Source organism: Coregonus lavaretus, assembly GCF_964263955.1.
Source record: "Coregonus lavaretus genome assembly, chromosome: 32".
Classification (NCBI taxonomy): domain Eukaryota; kingdom Metazoa; phylum Chordata; class Actinopteri; order Salmoniformes; family Salmonidae; genus Coregonus; species Coregonus lavaretus.
In genome coordinates, this window is record NC_140019.1 from 13,923,845 (window position 1) to 13,943,877 (window position 20,033).

At 46.9% G+C, this 20,033-nt stretch overlaps 1 protein-coding gene across 1 annotated transcript in view; it reads right to left on the bottom strand.

Moving 5' to 3' along the window:
• The window catches only part of LOC311107743 (phospholipid-transporting ATPase IG-like), a 66,242-nt gene that overhangs the window by 30,044 nt on the left and 16,165 nt on the right, over positions 1–20,033 (bottom strand). The window contains exons 2-6 of the mRNA XM_084150262.1: positions 18,101–18,220; positions 16,297–16,386; positions 2,820–2,900; positions 670–777; positions 169–297 (exon numbers count right to left, since the gene is read on the bottom strand). Of these exons, the coding sequence (XP_084006388.1) occupies positions 169–297; positions 670–777; positions 2,820–2,900; positions 16,297–16,386; positions 18,101–18,220 (528 nt within the window). The remainder of the gene's footprint in view (positions 1–168; positions 298–669; positions 778–2,819; positions 2,901–16,296; positions 16,387–18,100; positions 18,221–20,033) is intronic.

Here is a 20,033-nt window from a genome sequence, read left to right on the forward strand (position 1 = left end):
TCTACACCGGTTGTTTACAAAGCATGTGCCAAACTGATGGATTTAGAAGAGGAGAGGAAGGGAGTGATGGCAGATTGAAAGCGATGCCATACCCCCACAGACCACACGTCTGCCATGATGATACGTCTTAATGACACCATGAGCCACGTTACTGTAGCAGCACTCCACCTTGTGGTTGGACTCCCCGTCCAGACTGGCCGTGGTGACAAAGCAGGTCTCGTCATCCCGGCTGGACTGCAGCAGGATGAGGTCACAGGGAAATGTCTCATCCTCCACCACCTCCACCACATCACCAACCTAGAGGAACAACATAGTTGGTATAAGCAATGGTGAAACTTCCACCGTCCTAGCCTATCAGAGGGAAAGGTGGAGCAGTTACCAAATTGCTTATACCTGTCAAATCCGCTCAGTTCTCCACAGTTGCAATGTGCATAGGGAGGTCTAGAGGTCAATTTGGGATTGGGCCATAAAAGCATTGTAACTCTATACATGACTGAAATAACATCAACTTCCTTCATTCCGCATTTCCTACTTTGGATTACCATACGGTACAGTGCAGCAACACCATCAAAAACACTTGAACATGCCAAGATGCCAACTACCTCTCCGTCCCCAAGGGGATATTTATTTACGGGGAACTTGGCCGAGGCGCAGCTTGCTGAACGGTACCTTGATCTTCTCGCTCTCCTTGCGTGCGCTCCGGCCGTCCTCCAGCACCGTCACCAGGTACTTATTCACCTCATTGTCTGCCTTGTGCCGCAGCCAGTCCTCATAGCCCTGAGAGAGATGGAGGAGGGGAGGGAGAGACACACACACGTGTCCTTTTAGTAAGGGACTGACTGCATGGCTGTGCTCACCTCGCCCAGTCTACAGAGAGCCACCCCTGTTGTCCCACTTCAAAGCCTGGATAAAGGCAGCAGCATCGCTAGCTGCTATCAATGTGTCCCATATATTTTTGGAAGGAAGTACACCCTCCATTGTGCATTTCAAAAAGCCCTAGCAGCAGGCCACCAGAAAAGCCAATCCCTAAAACAATACATCTAAAAGCTTGGACACAGCTGCAGCAGAAAAAGAGACAATATACCAGAGACTATCACACCATTCGGTCATGTTCTCCAGACAACCATTTTTTTCGGCATTGACCCGCACAGCCAGCGTTACTTTGGCTGTGACAAAAAAATTATAAAGCATTTTAAATGATTCAATATTTCACCCCCCAAAATATACACTTTTAAAGGAAAGGTAGTTAATTAAAAACGTGGAAGAAGAGAGGTGGTGGAGAGATGCATAGAGAGGCTTTGAGGGGACCATAGAAATTGAATTTGTAGAATGTGAAAAGCCCCTTTAGAATGGGTATGTCCATTCTAGTAATCATTATATTTATATCATTATATTATACACCCAGGTTTCAAGACTGGTCATTCAACTGAGACTGCTCTTCTCTGTGTCATGGAGGCTCTCCGCACTGCTAAAGCTAACTCGCTCTCCTCTGCTCTCGTCCTTCTAGACCTATCTGCTGCCTTTGATACTGTGAACCATCAGATCCTCCTCTCCACCCTCTCCAAGTAGGGCATCTCCGGCGCGGCTCACTCTTGGATTGCGTCCTACCTGACAGGTCGCTCCTACCAGGTGTCGTGGCGAGAATCTGTCTCCGCACCACGTGCTCTCACCACTGGTGTCCCCCAGGGCTCAGTTCTAGGCCCTCTCCTATTCTCGCTATACACCAAGTCACTTGGCTCGGTCATATCCTCACATGGCCTCTCCTATCATTGCTACGCAGACGACACACAATTAATATTCTCCTTTCCCCCTTCTGATAACCAGGTGGCGAATCGCATCTCTGCATGTCTGGCAGACATATCAGTGTGGATGACGGATCACCACCTCAAGCTGAACCTCGGCAAGACGGACCTGCTCTTCCTCCCGTTCCATGATCTCGCCATCACGGTTGACAACTCCGTTGTGTCCTCTTCCCAGAGTGCGAAGAGCCTTGGCGTGACCCTGGACAACACCCTGTCGTTCTCCGCTAACATCAAGGCGGTGAACCGATCCTGTAGGTTCATGCTCTACAACATTCGCAGAGTACGACCCTGCCTTACACAGGAAGCGTCACAGGTCCTAATCCAGGCACTTGTCATCTCCCGTCTGGATTACTGCAACTCGCTGTTGGCTGGGCTCCCTGCCTGTGCCATTAAACCCCTACAACTCATCCAGAACGCCGCAGCCCGTCTGGTGTTCAACCTTCCCAAGTTCTCTCACGTCACCCCGCTCACTCCACTGGCTTCCAGTTGAAGCTCGCATCTGCTACAAGACCATGGTGCTTGCCTACGGAGCTGTGAGGGGAACAGCACCTCCGTACCTTCAGGCTCTGATCAGTCCCTACACCCAAACGAGGGCATTGCGTTCATCCACCTCTGGCCTGCTGGCCCCCCTACCTCTGCGGAAGCACAGTTCCCGCTCAGCCCAGACAGAACTGTTCGCTGCTCTGGCACCCCAATGGTGGAACAATCTCCCTCACGAAGCCAGGACAGCAGAGTCACTGACCACCTTCCGGAGACACTTGAAACCCCACCTCTTTAAGGAATACCTAGAATAGGATAAAGTAATCCTTCTACCCCCCCTTACCCCACCCCAAAGAGAAAAAAATGAAATAAAACGTATTGTAAAGTGGTTGTCCCACTGGCTATCATAAGGTGAATGCACCAATTTGTAAGTCGCTCTGGATAAGAGCGTCTGCTAAATGACGAAAATGTAAATGTAATGTATATTTCTATGGGGGGGGACAGTGAATTCAAAATGGAGACAGTATCATGTCTTACCTGTTTGATGGCTGTGACTGTGATGACGAAGAACAATGGCAGGCCACTAGTGACTGGGCTGGTGGGGGTGTCTACTATCACCTGTAGGAGAGAACACTAGACACTTTATGGACTATATGCTTTGTTGTTTAACAAAAAACAACAACTAAATGCAAAACATACAATAATCACATCCCCACCCTCCCCTCTGATTGGAGGACCTCAAACATGTATACTGTGCATGTGTGTTTTCCAACCTTCAGACAGCCACAGATCAACCCATCTTTCCCAGTAAATCATCATCATTCTACCATTTCCTCCACTAATAACTCATATTGACTAATTGCAATAGTAGCCTATCTACTCATATTATTAATGATTATCTAATGGACTACCATTCCAAGATGGCGTAGCAGTGCAGTCGTGTATTCTGTAGTGTCCTTGTGTAAATAGCCTGTTTTTTATTTGTTTTATTGTCTTTTTCGTATTTTTTTTCCTCAATCTCACTTTCCATCCTTTAACTAAATATACTTTCCTGCAACCCGCCTCACCCAATGCGGAACGGATTCTATTATTTCTTTATACCTTTTTATCTAGAACCTCCGGCTGAAACTAGCCAGCTAACTAGCTACTTGCTATTAGCCACCGTTAGCGGTCTTCACCATTGTCCGTGGCCTGCACTACCTACCAGCCAGCTCTAGCCTGGACAATTATCGGCCAGTCTGCACAGCGCGCTATCGACCCAGAGCATATTGGATTTTCTGCCGGGATCACTGAATCACTGGACCTTAACACTGGATCATCGCAACTAGCTAGCTGCAACCAAATAGCTGTTGTTGTTGTTGTTGTTGTTGGGTAATCACCACTGTCCCGAAGCAAGCACCAGTTAGCCTTGAGCTAGCCTCGAGCCAAGCCCATCTCCCAGCTATCCACCTCTCTGTCAACCGGACGAGACCTCCTAGTGTTGACACGGAGCCCCGCCATCCGTCACGACTGGTCTGCCGACGTAATCGTCTGATGTGGTTTCAACGGGCTTCCCGTTGCGACGACCGCGAGGATCCATCTGCTAGCCCCGGCCCGCTTGCACACGCAATCAACAGCCGTGCCTCCTGCTTGCCTGTGCCGTAGCAGCCACCGAATTGTTCCCGGACTCACCTATTGCTGTTCCCTGGACCTGATCACTCAGCTACACAGCTGATGCCTGCTGGACTGTTCCTTTATACGGTACCCCATCCTGTTTATCTGTTTAGCCTCAGCCCAAACTTTTGTCGCCATTACCAGCTGTTGTCTTAGCTCTCTCGAATAACATCTGTGATTGCTTTATGCCTCTCTCCCATGTCAATATGCCTTGCCTATTGCTGTTTCGGTTAGTTCTTATTGTACTATTTCACTGTAGAGCCCCCAGTCCCGATCAACCTGCCTCAGATAGCTCCTTTGTCCCAGCCCCCATACACGCGGAGACCGGCTCAATTCGTGCCTCCAGTGATGCTCTCTCTTTCATCGTTACCCAACGCTTAGGTTTACCTCCACTGTACTCATATCCTTCCATATCCTTGTCTGTACATAATGCCCTGAATCTATTCTACAACGGCCAGACATCTGCCCCTTTTATTCTCTAACCATCGCACTAGAAGACCAGTTCTTAAAGCCTTTAGCCGTATCCTTATTCTATTCCTCCTCTGTTCCTCTGGTGATGTAGAGGTTAACCCAGGCCCTGTAGCCCCCAGTTTCACTCCTACTCCCCAGGCGCTATCATTTGTTGACTTCTGTAACCATAAAAGCCTTGGTTTCTTGCATGTTAACATCAGAAGCCTCCTCCCTAAGTTTGAGTTATTCACTGCGTTAGCACACTCCGCCAACCCTGATGTTCTAGCAGTGTCTGAATCCTGGCTTAGGAAGGCCAACAAAAATTCAGACATTTCCATCCCCAACTACAACATTTTCAGTCTAGATAGAACTGCCAAAGGGGGTGGAGTTGCAATCTACTGTAGAGATAGCCTGCAGAGCTCTATCATACTATCCAGGTCTGTGCCCAAACAGTTTGAGCTTCTACTTCTAAAAATCCACCTTTCCAGAAATAAGTCTCTAACTGTTGCCGCTTGCTACAGACCCCCCCTCAGCCCCCAGCTGTGACCTGGACACCAAATGTGAATTGATTGCACCCCATCTATCCTCAGAGTTCGTACTGCTTGGTGACCTAAACTGGAATATGCTTAACACCCCGGCCGTCCTACAATCTAAACTAGATGCCCTCAATCTCACACAAATTATCAAGGAACCTACCAGGTACAACCCTAAATCCGTAAAAACATGGGCACCCTCATAGATATCATCCTAACTAATTTACACTCTAAATACACCTCCGCTGTCTTCAACCAGTATCTCAGCAATCACTGCCTCATTGCCTGCGTCCGTAATGGGTCCGCGGTCAAACAACCACCCCTCATCACTGTCAAACGCTCCCTAAAACACTTCAGCGAGCAGGCCTTTCTAATTGACCTGGCCCGGGTATCCTGTATGGATATTGACCTCATTCCGTCAGTAGAGGATGCCTGGATGTTCTTTAAAAGTGCTTTCCTCTCCATCTTAAATTTGCATTCCCCATTCAAAAAATTCAGAACTAAGAACAGATATAGTTTGGTTCACCCCAGACTTGACTAACCTTGACCAGCACAAAAACATACTGGCGTACTGCATTAGCATCGAACAGCCCCCGCGATATGCAACTATTCAGGGAAGTCAGGAACCAATATACACAATCAGTTAGGAAAGCAAAGGCTAGCTTTTTCAAACAGAAATTTGCATCCTGTAGCACTAACTCCAAAAGGTTTTGGGACACTAAAGTCCATGGAGAATAAGAGCACCTCCTCCCAGCTGCCCACTGCACTGAGGCTAGGAAACACTATCACCACCGATAAATCCACGATAATCGAGAATTTCAACAAGCATTTTGCTACGGCTGGCCATGCTTTCCACCTGGCTACCCCTACCCCGGCCACCAGCTCTGCACCCTCCGCTGCAACTTGCCCATGCCCCCCCCACTTTTCCTTCACCCAAATTCAGATAGCTGATGTTCAGAAAGAGCTGCAAAATCTGGAACCATACAAATCAGCAGGGTTAGACAATCTGGACCCTTTCTTTCTAAAATTAGCTGCCGAAATTGTTGCAACCCCTATTACTAGCCTGTTCAACCTCAATTTCGTATCGTCTGAGATCCCCAGAGATTGGAAAGCTGCCATGGTCATCCCCCTCTTCAAAGGGGGTGACACTCTAGATCCAAACTGTTACAGACCTATATCCATCCTGCACTGCCTTCCGAAAGTATTTGAAAGCCAAGTTCACAAAACAGATCACCGACCATTTCGAATCCCACCGTACCTTCTCCTCTATGCAATCTGGTTTCCGAGCTGGTCATGGGTACCCCTCAAGGTCCTAAACAATATTATAACCGCAATCGATAAAAAGACAGTACTGTGCAGCAGTCTTCATCGACCTGGCCAAGGCTTTCGACTCTGTCAATCACCACATTCTTATTGGCAGACTAAATAGCCTTTCTCAAATGACTGCCTCGTCTGGTTCACCAACTACTTCTCAGATAGAGTTCAATGTGTCAAATCGGAGGGCCGGTTGTCTGGACCTCTGGCAGTCTATGGGGGTGCCCCAGAGTTCAATTCTCTGGCCGACTCTATTCTCTGTGTATATCAATGATGTCGCTCTCGCTGCTGGTGACTCTCAGATCCACCTCTACGCAGACGACACCATTTTGTATACATCTGGCCCTTCATTGGACACTGTTAACAAACCTCCAAAACGAGCTTCAATGCCATACAACTCCTTCCGTAGCCTCCAATTGCTCTTAAACGCTAGTAAAACTAAATGCATGCTCTTCAATCGAACGCTGCTTGCACCAGCCCGCCCGACTAGAATCACTACTCTCGGGCGGGTCTGACTTAGAATATGTGGACAACTACAAATACCTAGGTGTCTGGTTACACCATAAACTCTCCTTCCAGAGTCACATTAAGCATCTCCAATCCAAAGTTAAATCTAGAATTGGCTTCTTATTATGCAACAAAGCCTCCTTCACTCATGCTGCCAAACATGCCCTCGTAAAACTGACTATCCTACCGATCCTTGACTTCGGCGATGTCATTTACAAAATAGCCTCCAACACTCTACTGAGCAAATTGGATGTAGTCTATCACAGTGCCATCCGTTTTGTCACCAAAGCCCCACATACTACCCACCATTGTGACTTGTACACTCTCGTTGGCTGGCACTCACTACATATTCGTTGCCAAACTCACTGGCTCCAGGTCATCTATAAATCACTGCTCGGCAAATCCCCGCCTTATCTTAGCTCATTGGTCACCATAGCAACACCCATCCGTAGTATGCGCTCCAGCAGGTATATCTCACTGGTCATCCCCAAAGCCAACACCTCCTTTGGCCGCCATTCCTTCCAGTTCTCTGCTGCCAATGACTGGAACGAACTGCAAAAATCTCTGAAGCTGGAGACTCTTATCTCCCTCACTAACTTTAAGCATCAGTTGTCAGAGCACCTTACCGATCACTGCACAAGTACACAGCCCATCTGTAATTAGCCCACCCAACTACCTCATCCACATATTATTTATTTTGCTAATTTGCACCCCAGTATCTCTATTTGCACATCATCTATCACTCCAGTGTTAATACTAAATTGTAATTATTTTGCACTATGGCCTATTTATTGCCTTACCTCCATAACTTACTACATTTGCACACTGTATATAGATTTTCTATTTTTCTATTGTGTTATTGACTGTACGTTTTTGTTTATCCCATATGTAACTCTGTGTTGTTGTTTTTAATCGCACTGCTTTGCTTTATCTTTATCTAGGTCGCAGTTGTAAATGAGAACTTGTCCTCAACTGGCCTACCTGGTTAAATAATGTATTTATTTTTTAAATCCTGCCTACAACGTAGTTAGTGCAGACTGTCTCAGGAGTGGTGCAGTGAAAGAGTCATTTCCAAGGCCATTTCTTAGACGAGAATTCATTGTATGGAAAAAGAATAACATTGGACAGGTTACAACAGATTCTTCGAGCACATGATGTGGTAGAAGATCAGCGGGCGGGGCACTCCCACATAAATACAGGTTGTAGTGTGTGTCTGCCTGAGTGTACGCATGCGTGTGTGTGTGTGGCAGTCCCGGCTCCAAAGCGCCTAATCTCTCTCCTCTCTCCGTCCAACAGAGAGACATGAGACATTTTGTACCGAGACAGAGTAGGAGGAGAATCCAAGGATCTTGGACCTGCAGGACACCTAATTAAGTGGGCCAGGGCCACAGTGGTATTTAATCTGAACCCACACAGGGCTGGTTCCTGCTGCCTGCCTAGTGTTGATGCCAACAGACAACTGAGCAGGCCCTCCTCTCCTGCTGGGAGCCGTGCTGGACCGCAGGCCAGGGGCAGTCTTGTGTGTGGTGTGTGTGTGCGCGCACAGGAATCTGGACCACTAACGAGCCTAGAGAGACAGATTTCCTGCACAGGGCCAGTCAGGTAATCCCAAACAACCAGTGGCTCCGGAGCACAGAGACAAAAGCTTGACCTGCAAAAACAGCCCCCAACAACACGCAGCCATTGTGTAATTGTGCGTGTACCCTCTTAATGCGGTCACGAGGCGGATTTAACCCCGCTCCCCTGATCCTGCAGCACGCCAGAGGCTTTCAGCACACGCCAGAGGCTCCCACTGAGAAAGTGGCGCTTGTTACGGAACACACACACAGAGTTGTGCACCCACACGCGTAGAGTGGCTCTTATTTGGCATTCAGAGCATGAGCTGTACAAGCTGTCAGATTGGCATCAGCTGAGGCAGGAGATTTGTTGTGAGCCCTCTCTCTGGTGTTTCCCTGCTCACCTGTGAGAGGACTGACAATGAGGAAGTGAAAGAGGAACTTGCTGCTCCCTTAGCAACACATACATACATACATACATACATACATACATACATACATACATACAGTGAGGGGAAAAAAGTATTTGATCCCCTGCTGATTTTGTACGTTTGCCCACTGACAAAGAAATGATCAGTCTATAATTTTAATGGTAGGTTTATTTGAACAGTGAGAGACAGAATAACAACAAAAAAATCCAGAAAAACGTATGTCAAAAATGTTATTAATTGATTTGCATTTTAATGAGGGAAATAAGTATTTGACCTCTCTGCAAAACATGACTTGGTACTTGGTGGCAAAACCCTTGTTGGCAATCACAGAGGTCAGGCGTTTCTTGTAGTTGGCCACCAGGTTTGCAAACATCTCAGGAGGGATATTGTTCCACTCCTCTTTGCAGATCTTCTCCAAGTCATTAAGGTTTCGAGCCTGACGTTTGGCAACTCGAACCTTCAGCTCCCTCCACAGATTTTCTATGGGATTAAGGTCTGGAGACTGGCTAGGCCACTCCAGGACCTTAATGTGCTTCTTCTTGAGCCACTCCTTTGTTGCCTTGGCCATGTGATTTGGGTCATTGTCATGCTGGAATACCCATCCACAACCCATTTTCAATGCCCTGGCTGAGGGAAGGAGGTTCTCACCCAAGATTTGACGGTACATGGCCCCGTCCATCGTCCCTTTGATGCGGTGAAGTTGTCCTGTCCCCTTAAAAGAAAAACACCCCCAAAGCATAATGTTTCCACCTCCATGTTTGACGGTGGGGTTGGTGTTCTTGGCGTCATAGGCAGCATTCCTCCTCCTCCAAACACGGCGAGTTGAGTTGATGCCAAAGAGCTCGATTTTGGTCTCATCTGACCACAACACTTTCACCCAGTTCTCCTCTGAATCATTCAGATGTTCATTGGCAAACTTCAGACAGCCCTGTATATGTGCTTTCTTGAGCAGGGGGACCTTGCGGGCGCTGCAGGATTTCAGTCCTTCACGGCGTAGTGTGTTACCAATTGTTTTCTTGGTGACTATGGTCCCAGCTGCCTTGAGATCATTGACAAGATCCTCCCGTGTAGTTCTGGGCTGATTCCTCACCGTTCTCATGATCATTGCAACTCCACGAGGTGAGATCTTGCATGGAGCCCCAGGCCGAGGGAGATTGACAGTTATTTTGTGTTTCTTCCATTTGCGAATAATCGCACCAACTGTTGTCACCTTCTCACCAAGCTGCTTGGCGATGGTCTTGTAGCCATTCCAGCCTTGTGTAGGTCTACAATCTTGTCCCTGACATCCTTGGAGAGCTCTTTGGTCTTGGCCATGGTGGAGAGTTTGGAATCTGATTGATTGATTGCTTCTGTGGACAAGTGTCTTTTATACTTGTAACAAGCTGAGATTAGGAGCACTCCCTTTAAGAGTGTGCTCCTAATCTCAGCTCGTTACCTGTATAAAAGACACCTGGGAGCCAGAAATCTTTCTGATTGAGAGGGGGTCAAATACTTATTTCCCTCATTTAAAATGCAAATCAATTTATAACATTTTTGACATGCGTTTTTCTGGATTTTTTTGTTCTTATTCTGTCTCTCACTGTTCAAATAAACCTACCATAAAAATTATAGACTGATAATTTCTTTGTCAGTGGGCAAACGTACAAAATCAGCAGGGGATCAAATACTTTTTTCCCTCACTGTACATGCATCACCTACACACACCAGCAGGCAGTGTGCTGAGCACTAAAGCTTTGACTGGGACTCAGTCAAAGAGAGGGAGAATGTGAGAGTGAAACCGTCCTCTCCTCCTCTTCTTCTGTAGCTCCAGGTGTTCCCAGCCAGAAATAGAGGCTGTGAGAAGACTTTAATAGAATTTGTGGAGCTGGGTCGACCCAGGTGGCAGGTCTCAATGTTAAAGACTCCTCAGTGGACCCTCGGGTGATTCCGGAGCAGGAGTTTTATTGAATACATCTCCCCTCTCCTGGCCCAGCCCGGACCCTCTTCACATTCAGTAAGTCTATTCAGCAGAAAGAGCTGTAACTAATGCTGCCCCTCGGCCCCATAGGTGATAGATGTTGGTGGGAGCGGGCGAAGGCACATATCGTTTTTCGATCTTATAAATTGATAAAAGCCCTTCTGGAGGTAGGGAGTGGGGCTAGATGTGGCCAGTCCAGGCCGATTAAAGATATTAAAAAAGAGTGACTGGCTGTATTGCGGCTGAAAGTGCTGAGGACAGTATGTCCCCGACACGGTCAGTCCCACCCGACTACAAGGCATGATTTAGTTCACATCACACTACTGCAGAGAGTGGCCATTACAGAGTGCACTATAATCACACAAACACTCCACACCCATTGGCCACGCCCACTACCCCCCCACTCCCCACCAGCTAATCTTGCCACCGCTGCTGGAGAAAAAAAAACACTGGACACCCCAATGTTCCCATAGCGTTACCTAGGGGGGCAGGCTATTTCTCCTGAGTGTTGTTCCATCTCCTTCCCTCGTACATTTTATACATTCCACCAATCTGTAATCTCACACAGTAATCACACAACTACAGACCATACCCCCGCAAATAACAGGCCCATTCCTCAAACTTTGATACACCCTTGTCTCCTTCTGAACAGGGAGGAAGTGTGTCAGAGTGAGCGACAGACTGCCTGTCCCTCAGGTCCCAGGGCAGGGGAGGCATGGGCCCTCATCTTCCCTCCCTCCATCTCTCCAACCCCGCTCCCATTCGATCAGGAGGCAGGCAGCAAAGGCATACAGAGCTATTTATAGGAGAGTGGTGCTTTTTTATCAGGCAGCCAGAGTCTATTTGAGGCTCTCATAAGTACAGAGGGCTTCCTGGCTGCTGACGTCAGCAGCGCAGAGAGAGATAGTGATTGTCTAACAGAGAGAGACTAACTAACAGAGCAAGATAGACAATCACTAATGGAGAAACATGGTATAAAGGAGAGGGACCCATTGGTTGCCCTCTAGGTTACAGAGAGCTGATAGTCCCATCCACCAAACTACCAGGTCTGAAACAGGGAAGAGACTCAGAGGGTATGCTAATTTGGTATAGAGCAGACCTAACCCTCTCTATTAAATTAGTCAAAACAGGACCATTTTACATCTGGCTAGAAATTAATAAAGAAATTATCTCAACAGAGAAAAATGTCCTCATGTGTGCTACCTATATCCCCCCAATAGTATCCCCATACTTTAACGATGACAGCTTCTCCATCCTAGAGGGGGAGATCAACAATTTCCAGGCCCAGGACATGTACTAGTCTGTGGCGACCTAAATGCCAGAACTTGACAAGAACCTGACACCCTCAGCACACAAGGGGACAAACACCTAGCTGGAGGTGACACAAATTCCAATTGGCTAAAACTTAAACTTCATCCTCAGCTCTGGCATATTCTCCAATATTTGGAACCAAGGACTGATCACCCCAATCCACAAAAGTGGAGACAAATTTGACCCCAATAACTACCGTGGGATATGCATCAACAGCAATCTTGGGAAAATCCTCTGCATTATCATTAACAGCAGACTCGTACAATGTACTGAGCAAATGTCAAATTGGCTTTTTACTAAATTACCGTACGACAGACCATGTATTCACCATGCACACCCTAATTGACAAACAAACAAAGGCAAAGTCTTCTCATGATTTGTTAATTTCAAAAAAGCTTGACTCAATTTGGCATGAGGGCCTGCTATACAAATTGATGGAAAGTGGTGTTGGAAGAAAAACATACATTATAAAATCCATGTACACAAACAACAAGTGTGCGGTTAAAATTGGCAAAAAACACACATTTCTTTCCAAAGGGCCGGGGGGTGAGACAGGGATGCAGCTTAAGCCCCACCCTCTTTAACATATATATCAACGAATTGGCGAGGGCACCAGAACAGTCTGCAGCACCCGGCCTCACCCTACTAGAATCTGAAGTCAAATGTCTACTGTTTGCTGATGATCTGGTGCTTCTGCCCCAACCAAGGAGGGCCTACAGCAGCACCTAGATCTTCTGCACAGATTCTGTCATACCTGGGCCCTGACAGTAAATCTCAGTAAGACAAAAATAATGGTGTTCCAAAAAAGGTCCAGTTGCCAGGACCACGAATACAAATTCCATCTAGACACCGTTGCCCTAGAGCACACAAAAAATTATTCATACCTCGGCCTAAACATCAGTGCCACAGGTAACTTCCACAAAGCTGTGAACTATCTGAGAGACGAGGCAAGAAGGGCCTTCTATGCCATCAAAAGGAACATAAAATTCGACATACCAATTAGAATCTGGCTACAAATACTTGAATCAATTATAGAACCCATTGCCCTTTATGGTTGTGAGGTCTGGGGTCCACTCACCAACCAAGAATTCACAAAATGGGACAAAGACCAAATTGAGACTGCATGCATAATTCTGCAAAAATATCCTCTGTGTACAATGTAGAACACCAAATAATGCATGCAGAGCAGAATTAGGCCGACACCCGCTAATTATCAAAATCCAGAAAAGAGCCGTTCAATTCTACAACCACCTAAAAGGAGGCGATTACCAAACCTACCATAACAAAGCCATCACCTACAGAGAGATTAACCTGGAGAAGAGCCCCCCTAAGCAAGCTGGTCCTGGGGCTCTGTTCACAAACAGACCCCACAGAGCCCCAGAACAGCAACAAATTAGACCCAACCAAATCATGAGAAAACAAAAAGATCATTAGCGGACACATTGTATTTTGTATTTTTATTTTTTTAAACAGAGCAAACTAGAATGCTATTTGGCCCTAAACAGAGAGTACACAGTGGCAGAATACCTGACCACTGTGACTGACACAAAATTAAGGATATCTTTGACTATGTACAGCCTCAGTGAGCATAGCCTTGCTATTGAGAAAGGCCGCCAAAGGCAGACCTGGCTCTCAAGAGAAGACATGCTTAGTGCACACTGCCCACAAAATGAGGTGGAAACTGAGCTGCACTTCCTAACCTCCTGCCAAATGTATGACCATATTAGAGACACACATACTTCCCTCAGATTACACAGACCCACAAAGAATTCAAAAACAAATCCAATTTTGATAAACCTCTATTGGGTGAAACGCCAAAGTGTGCAATCACAGCAGCAAGATTGTGCTTTGAAAGCCATGAAGTGCTTTGAAAGGCTGGTCATGGCTCACATCAACACCAACATGCCGGAAACCCTAGACCCACTCCAATTCGCTTACCGCCCCAACAAATCCACAGATGACGCAATCTCAATCGCACTCCACACTGCCCTCTCCCACCTGGACAAAAGGAACACCTATGTGAGAATGCTGTTCATTGACTACAGCTCAGCGTTCAACACCATAGTACCCACAAAGCTCATCACTAAGCTAAGGACCCTGGGACTAAACACCTCCCTCTGCAAATGGATCCTGGACTTCCTGACGGGCCGCCCCCAGGTGGTAAGGGTAGGCAACAACACATCTGCCACGCTGATCCTCAACATTGGGGCCCCTCAGGGGTGCGTGCTTAATCCCCTCCTGTACTCCCTGTTCACCCACGACAGCATGGCCAAGCACGACTCCAACACCATCATCAAGTTTGCTGACGACACAACAGTGGTAAGCCTGATCACCGACACGACAGCCTATAGGGAGGAGGTCAGAGACCTTACAGTGTGGTGCCAGGACAACAACCTCTCCCTCAATGTGAGCAAGACAAAAGGAGTTGATCGTGGACTACAGGAAAAAGAGGGCCGAACAGGCCCCCATTAACATTGACGGGGCTGAAGTGGAGCGGGTCAAGAGTTTCAAGCTCTTTGGTGCCCACATCAAACAAACTATCATGGTCCAAACACACCAAGACAGTTGTGAAGAGGGCACGACAACACCTTTTCCCCCTCAGGAGACTGAGAAGATTTGGCATGGATCCCCAGATCCTCAAAAGGTTCTACAGCTGCACCATCGAGAGCATCCTGACCGGTTGAATCACCGCCTGGTATGGCAACTACTTGGCATTTGACCGTAAGGCGCTACAGAGGGTAGTATGTACGGCCCAGTACATCCAGAGAGACTTGCCGAGGGTGAGGGAGAGAGAGACTTGCCAATGGGGAGAGAGGGGGAGAGACTTGCCAATGGGGAGAGAGGGGGAGAGTCTTGCCAACGGGGAGAGACTTGCCAACGGAGAGGGGGAGAGAGCGAAAGAGACTTGCTAACAGAGGGAGACTCGCTAACACACACAGAGAGAGGAGCGACTCACTAAGAGACAGAGAGAGGTAAAAGGAGAAAGGGGGTTGTGTGTTTGGATTCTGTTGGTCCATTTGCATGAAGCCACTGGGGAATTGAAAGGTGCAGGTGTGCAAGGGTGTGTGTGTGTGTGCATGTATCGTATGTGTGCGTCTCCCTTTTTCCCCAAGCGACAATGGTAGGCTGTGTGGGGGGAACTGGACGGTAAGGATAAGGCTGGATTAGTGGAGGACAGCCACATATCAGTCTGGGTGCGCGCACACACACACACACACACGCAGACGCCCACTTACACACGCAAACAACTTCTTACAAAATCATGACTCACACGTTTGCACATTTACGCTGCAAATGTTCCTTCAATCTAACTCATACACACTATGCTGATTTACCACGCACTCCAGCACATCTACTGTACACACACACACACACAGTACACAGAGATGAACCCACTGATACAGTACTCAAACAGGTAAAGGTCACAGTGAATAAAAGAACAGAAGGCGGCTGATTGTGCCGCTAAATACAGCAAAGAGGCGATGAACTGTTGTCAATTTACTAACAAGCTCAGAGTTCAGGACTACAGCATCTCTCTCCAACCCTGTGACTGCTTCTCCTTAGCTCTCATTAGTCCTAGTTCCTTCCAGTGGAATTGAGCCGTAACAGTCCCCGTGGAATTGTCATACCAATTGTCTGACAGGAGCATCAGTGACTACTGGTAGGCTACTGTATTTATGCCAGCCAGCCCTCCGTATGCTGAGCCTGTTTACACTGGGGATGGGCTGTTTAGACCTTTAGTTTATGGTTGCTAGAGAGAGAGGTGGTTAGTTTCCTCCTCGGGTGGGGGGGGGGGGGGGGGGGGGGGGGAGCGAGAGCGAGCGAGAGAGAAACATCGCTGGGCAGATCTATGGACCTGATAGAGGAGAGGAGAGGTAGAGGAACAGAGCGGTACTGCTGTGAGCACAGAGCTGAGGGATAAACATGTCACCCAGTGCTTTGGCTCTGGCTTAGCCCTCACCCCCTCACACTTTCCACTCAGCAGTTGAGCAGAGGAGCGCTAGCCACACAAAACCATGTACAGCTCTGGCCACAGACACACGCAGTCCCCGTTCACAACTCCCCAAATAGGTTACACTCGCAAACACATACAGAGGCTCACACTCAAACACATCCAGTCATACACACAGGCCTGACCACAGGGATTCACACACCAACTGTTTCCCACGTGCCATAATAGTCAGTTACACCCAGCCCTGATAACAGGCACACATTGTCACCATTTCACACACAGAGACCCTCACAGTCAATTCACACTAACACATATTGAACATACTCACAAGTCCCAGGCATACAACTCACCTGCACCAAAAAGATGATTAGGAAGTAGAAATTGGCGATTCTTCTGAACTGTTCAAACAGATTCTTTGGCAGAAAGTTCCACACCGTGTACTGGAAAGACAAAATGGGAGCAAGAGAGGGCACCAATGAAATTACATGAGAATTAAAAGCACAATTCTAAAACACAATAGGCCTACCCAGTGAATCCTTGGTCTCTGCAAACCACTATTTTTCTGTTCTTTGACATCAACCTCTTTTCAGGGTAGAGGACTAGTAGGATATAGGAAGAAAGGCTAAGCTAGGAAAAGGATTAGTGGCATTCAATATTCATCAGTTCCTTCCTTCCCTCCTTTCTCTCTCTCTGTGTGTGTGTGTGTGTGTGTGTGTGTGTGTGTGTGTGTGTGTGTGTGTGTGTGTTCGCTCAGTGAGATGGCGCTGGTGCTGCCTTTCTAAACTGCCTGTGACCCAGGGAGCCAGTCCTCCTCTCAGCCCTCGGGGGCCTGCAGGTATTCCATTGATTCGGATTACAGACTTATCTCCTAATTCGCCCAGCCATGAATGGAGAGCAGATTACCTTATCAAGTTGGCTGCAGATTTTTTGCCGGCATATTTTTTAAAAATAAGCGGGCATAACTGTTGATACTCAACACAGAAGCTGACGTGACACTCATCTTGCCAAATCCCTGTGAGACGGCATAACAATGCCCCGGTGGTAACTTACACCACTCAACAACACGCCGGACTAAAGCGTATGGACACGGACACACACCCACACCCACCACTGCTGAGAGGGGAGGGTAGAGGAATGTCTTTGAGTGGAGGCAGAATGCTGAAATGCAGCGGTAGCAGAAAGGGACCATCTCATTTTGCCAGAGAGAAAAGAGTGTGAGGGAAAGTAATAAGAGGGGGAGCGTGAGGGAGGAGGGAGAGAGATGGTGCAGAGTGAGTAGAGGAGGGGAAGGAGAAAGAGAAGGAACAGGGTGATGGAAGGCAGGCGCATGGTAGAAGTGTAAACACTACAGCCAGGGTAACACTGGAGGACGAGAGACATTGATTGGCCCATTCCCAGTGGGACCCTCTGCACTACTATAAATCCCCACTCTCTCTCTCTCTCCCCCCATCCTTCCTCCCCCTCTCTCTCTTCCATCCTCACCACTCACACACACACACACACATACATATATACATATATATATATATATATATATACACACACATATACATATATATATATATACATATATATATACACATATATATATATACATATACATATATATATATATATATACATATACATATATATACACACACACACACACACACACACACACACACACACACACACACACACACATATATATATATATATATATATGATTCTAAACCCCCAGCCAGCCCTCCTCAGACCCACACCCCTAGCCCTGAAGGGGGGGATATAGGGGGGCTCATCAGAGAGCCAGAGGGGGACAGATTGAATCGCCCACCATGCCTGCTGGTACATTAAATAGTAGCAGTGTATTTCAGTGCCACAGACAGAGCTCTCCTGACAGACAAATAATGGCCTTCCATTTGGGGAGGAAGATGAGCACGTGGACAGGCAGTGGGAGGAGAGGGGGAAAGAGAAAGAGCTAGAGAAGACTGCCAGTGGACTCCATGAAGTGGAGGGAGAGTCAGTGGTGTTTAGGTGAGAGTGGGACAGGTGAAACTATTCAAGCATGTGCCGAAACGGAAAAACATGTCCACTTGCCTGTTTTACGGTGTTGTGCAGACCCCAGGTCGATTGGTGTAAAAACATGGCAGTATATATATATATATATCTTACCTTGGAAGAGACAATCCTGTTGTCACAGAATTTGGGGGGGATGAAAGCGTCGGTGGCAGGACAGGGCCGGTGGCCTACGTAGATGGTCCTGCTGTCCACCCTCCTCTCGTCCCTACCAAACTGTACAGAGAGATGGAGATACAGCATTAGAATACAAATTCAGAGCCATTTACATGTATACAATATGTAAATATATTGCTTTAGCAGACATTTAGGTTCAACACTGGAACACAGAGGCTAGAAATGTATATTGTATATAGTCTCCTAATACAATGAACCAGCAGACTAAACACTTGGGGAAATGTACATCAAGTTCACTGCAAAGATGTCTTGTGCATAACTTCCAAGGTTAGTAAATGAAGATGTAGTCCACATCTAACGCATGGGGAGTAAAACAAATCAATGAAAACAGTGATACTGCTCTCACCTCCACGATACAACAAAATCAGGAATAATTTTTATTCTAGGTTGTCGAAAACCATTTTCCTTTCCTTAACTTTCAAGTCTTGGTAATAAGTCTTTAATATAAATTCAAATCAAGGCCATGAACCAAAATATAATGTCATCCAGACGGAGGTGCAGAAATAATTAAAGGCTTTTTCCAAACTTCAAAACCAGCGGAAAACCAAAAAGCTGTTGAACACAAGCCAAGGTTCCACAGGGACAAAGGCAAGCATGACATGGGTCAAAGGGCCAAAATGGAGGGTGCACTAGTCCTGTAATGAGTTTCATTTCTTCCCTCCAAGGTGGAGAGTCATTGATGATTAGCCAGTTATAAAGCGCTGCCCCTGGGGAGAGGCGGCTGCTCTCACCAGATTTATGGGCCCAGTTATCTCCTGTACAGATATAGACTGTGGAGGAGGCGGCGGCGGTGCCTCATTTCAAATCAAAGTTTATTGGTCGCATACACATTTCAGCAGATGTTATAGCGGGTGCAGCGAAATGCTCATGTTACTACCTCCTAACAATGCAGTAAAACGTCAAACAGTACACAAATAATCAAAAGTTTCATTTAAAATACTAAAATCAGAGAACGCGTTTCCACTGCTCTAGAGTCCAATGGCGGCAAGCTTTACACCACTTCACCCAACGCTTGGCATTGCGCATGGTGATCTTAGGCTCATGAAGTTCCCGACGAACAGTTCTTGTGCGGACGTTGCTTTCAGAGGCAGTTTGGAACTCTGTATTGAGTGTTGCAACCGAGGACAAACCATTTTTACATGCTAGACTGACTGACTTGTTGGAAAGGTGGCATCCTATGACAGTGCCACGTTGAAAGTCAATGAGCTCTTTAGTAAGGCCATTCTACTGCCAATGTTTGTCTATGGAGATTGCATAGCTGTGTGCTCGATTTTAAACACCTGTCAGCCACGGGTGTGGCTGAAATAGCCAAATCCACTAATTTAAAGGGGTGTCCACATACTTTTGTATATTAGAGTGAGCTATGCCAAGAATCCAGTATATAAATATATGTGGTGTGGATAAACAGTAACTGAAATGTGATGTACAGTTGTATAAATATTAGAATGAGATATGTGGAGAATACAGTATTTAAATACACAGTACAAAACCATGACAAAATGTAAAGAATTGTGGGAAATTAGCTTCTGGACCAGAATTCGGAATATCAATATATATGAATGGGGTACTGTAGACAGTATGTTAATAGAAAAGGTGTACAGCAGTAGTTATGTAGGATGAGCCATGACACCAATACACTGTGCTCTGCTGACCAAGGCCTCATGACTGCTCACATGTCAGAGAGAAGACAGAGTCAGGGTGGGAGACCTCAGTACACAGGGTCAGCAGGCAGGTCACTGGTACCCTGGACATTTATCTTCCTTAATTGACAGCCTGGGTGAAACACAGGGCAGGAGCTGGAGAGTAAGGAAGACTATTTTTCCCCCCACAGCCTAGGCCTATCTCTAGGTTC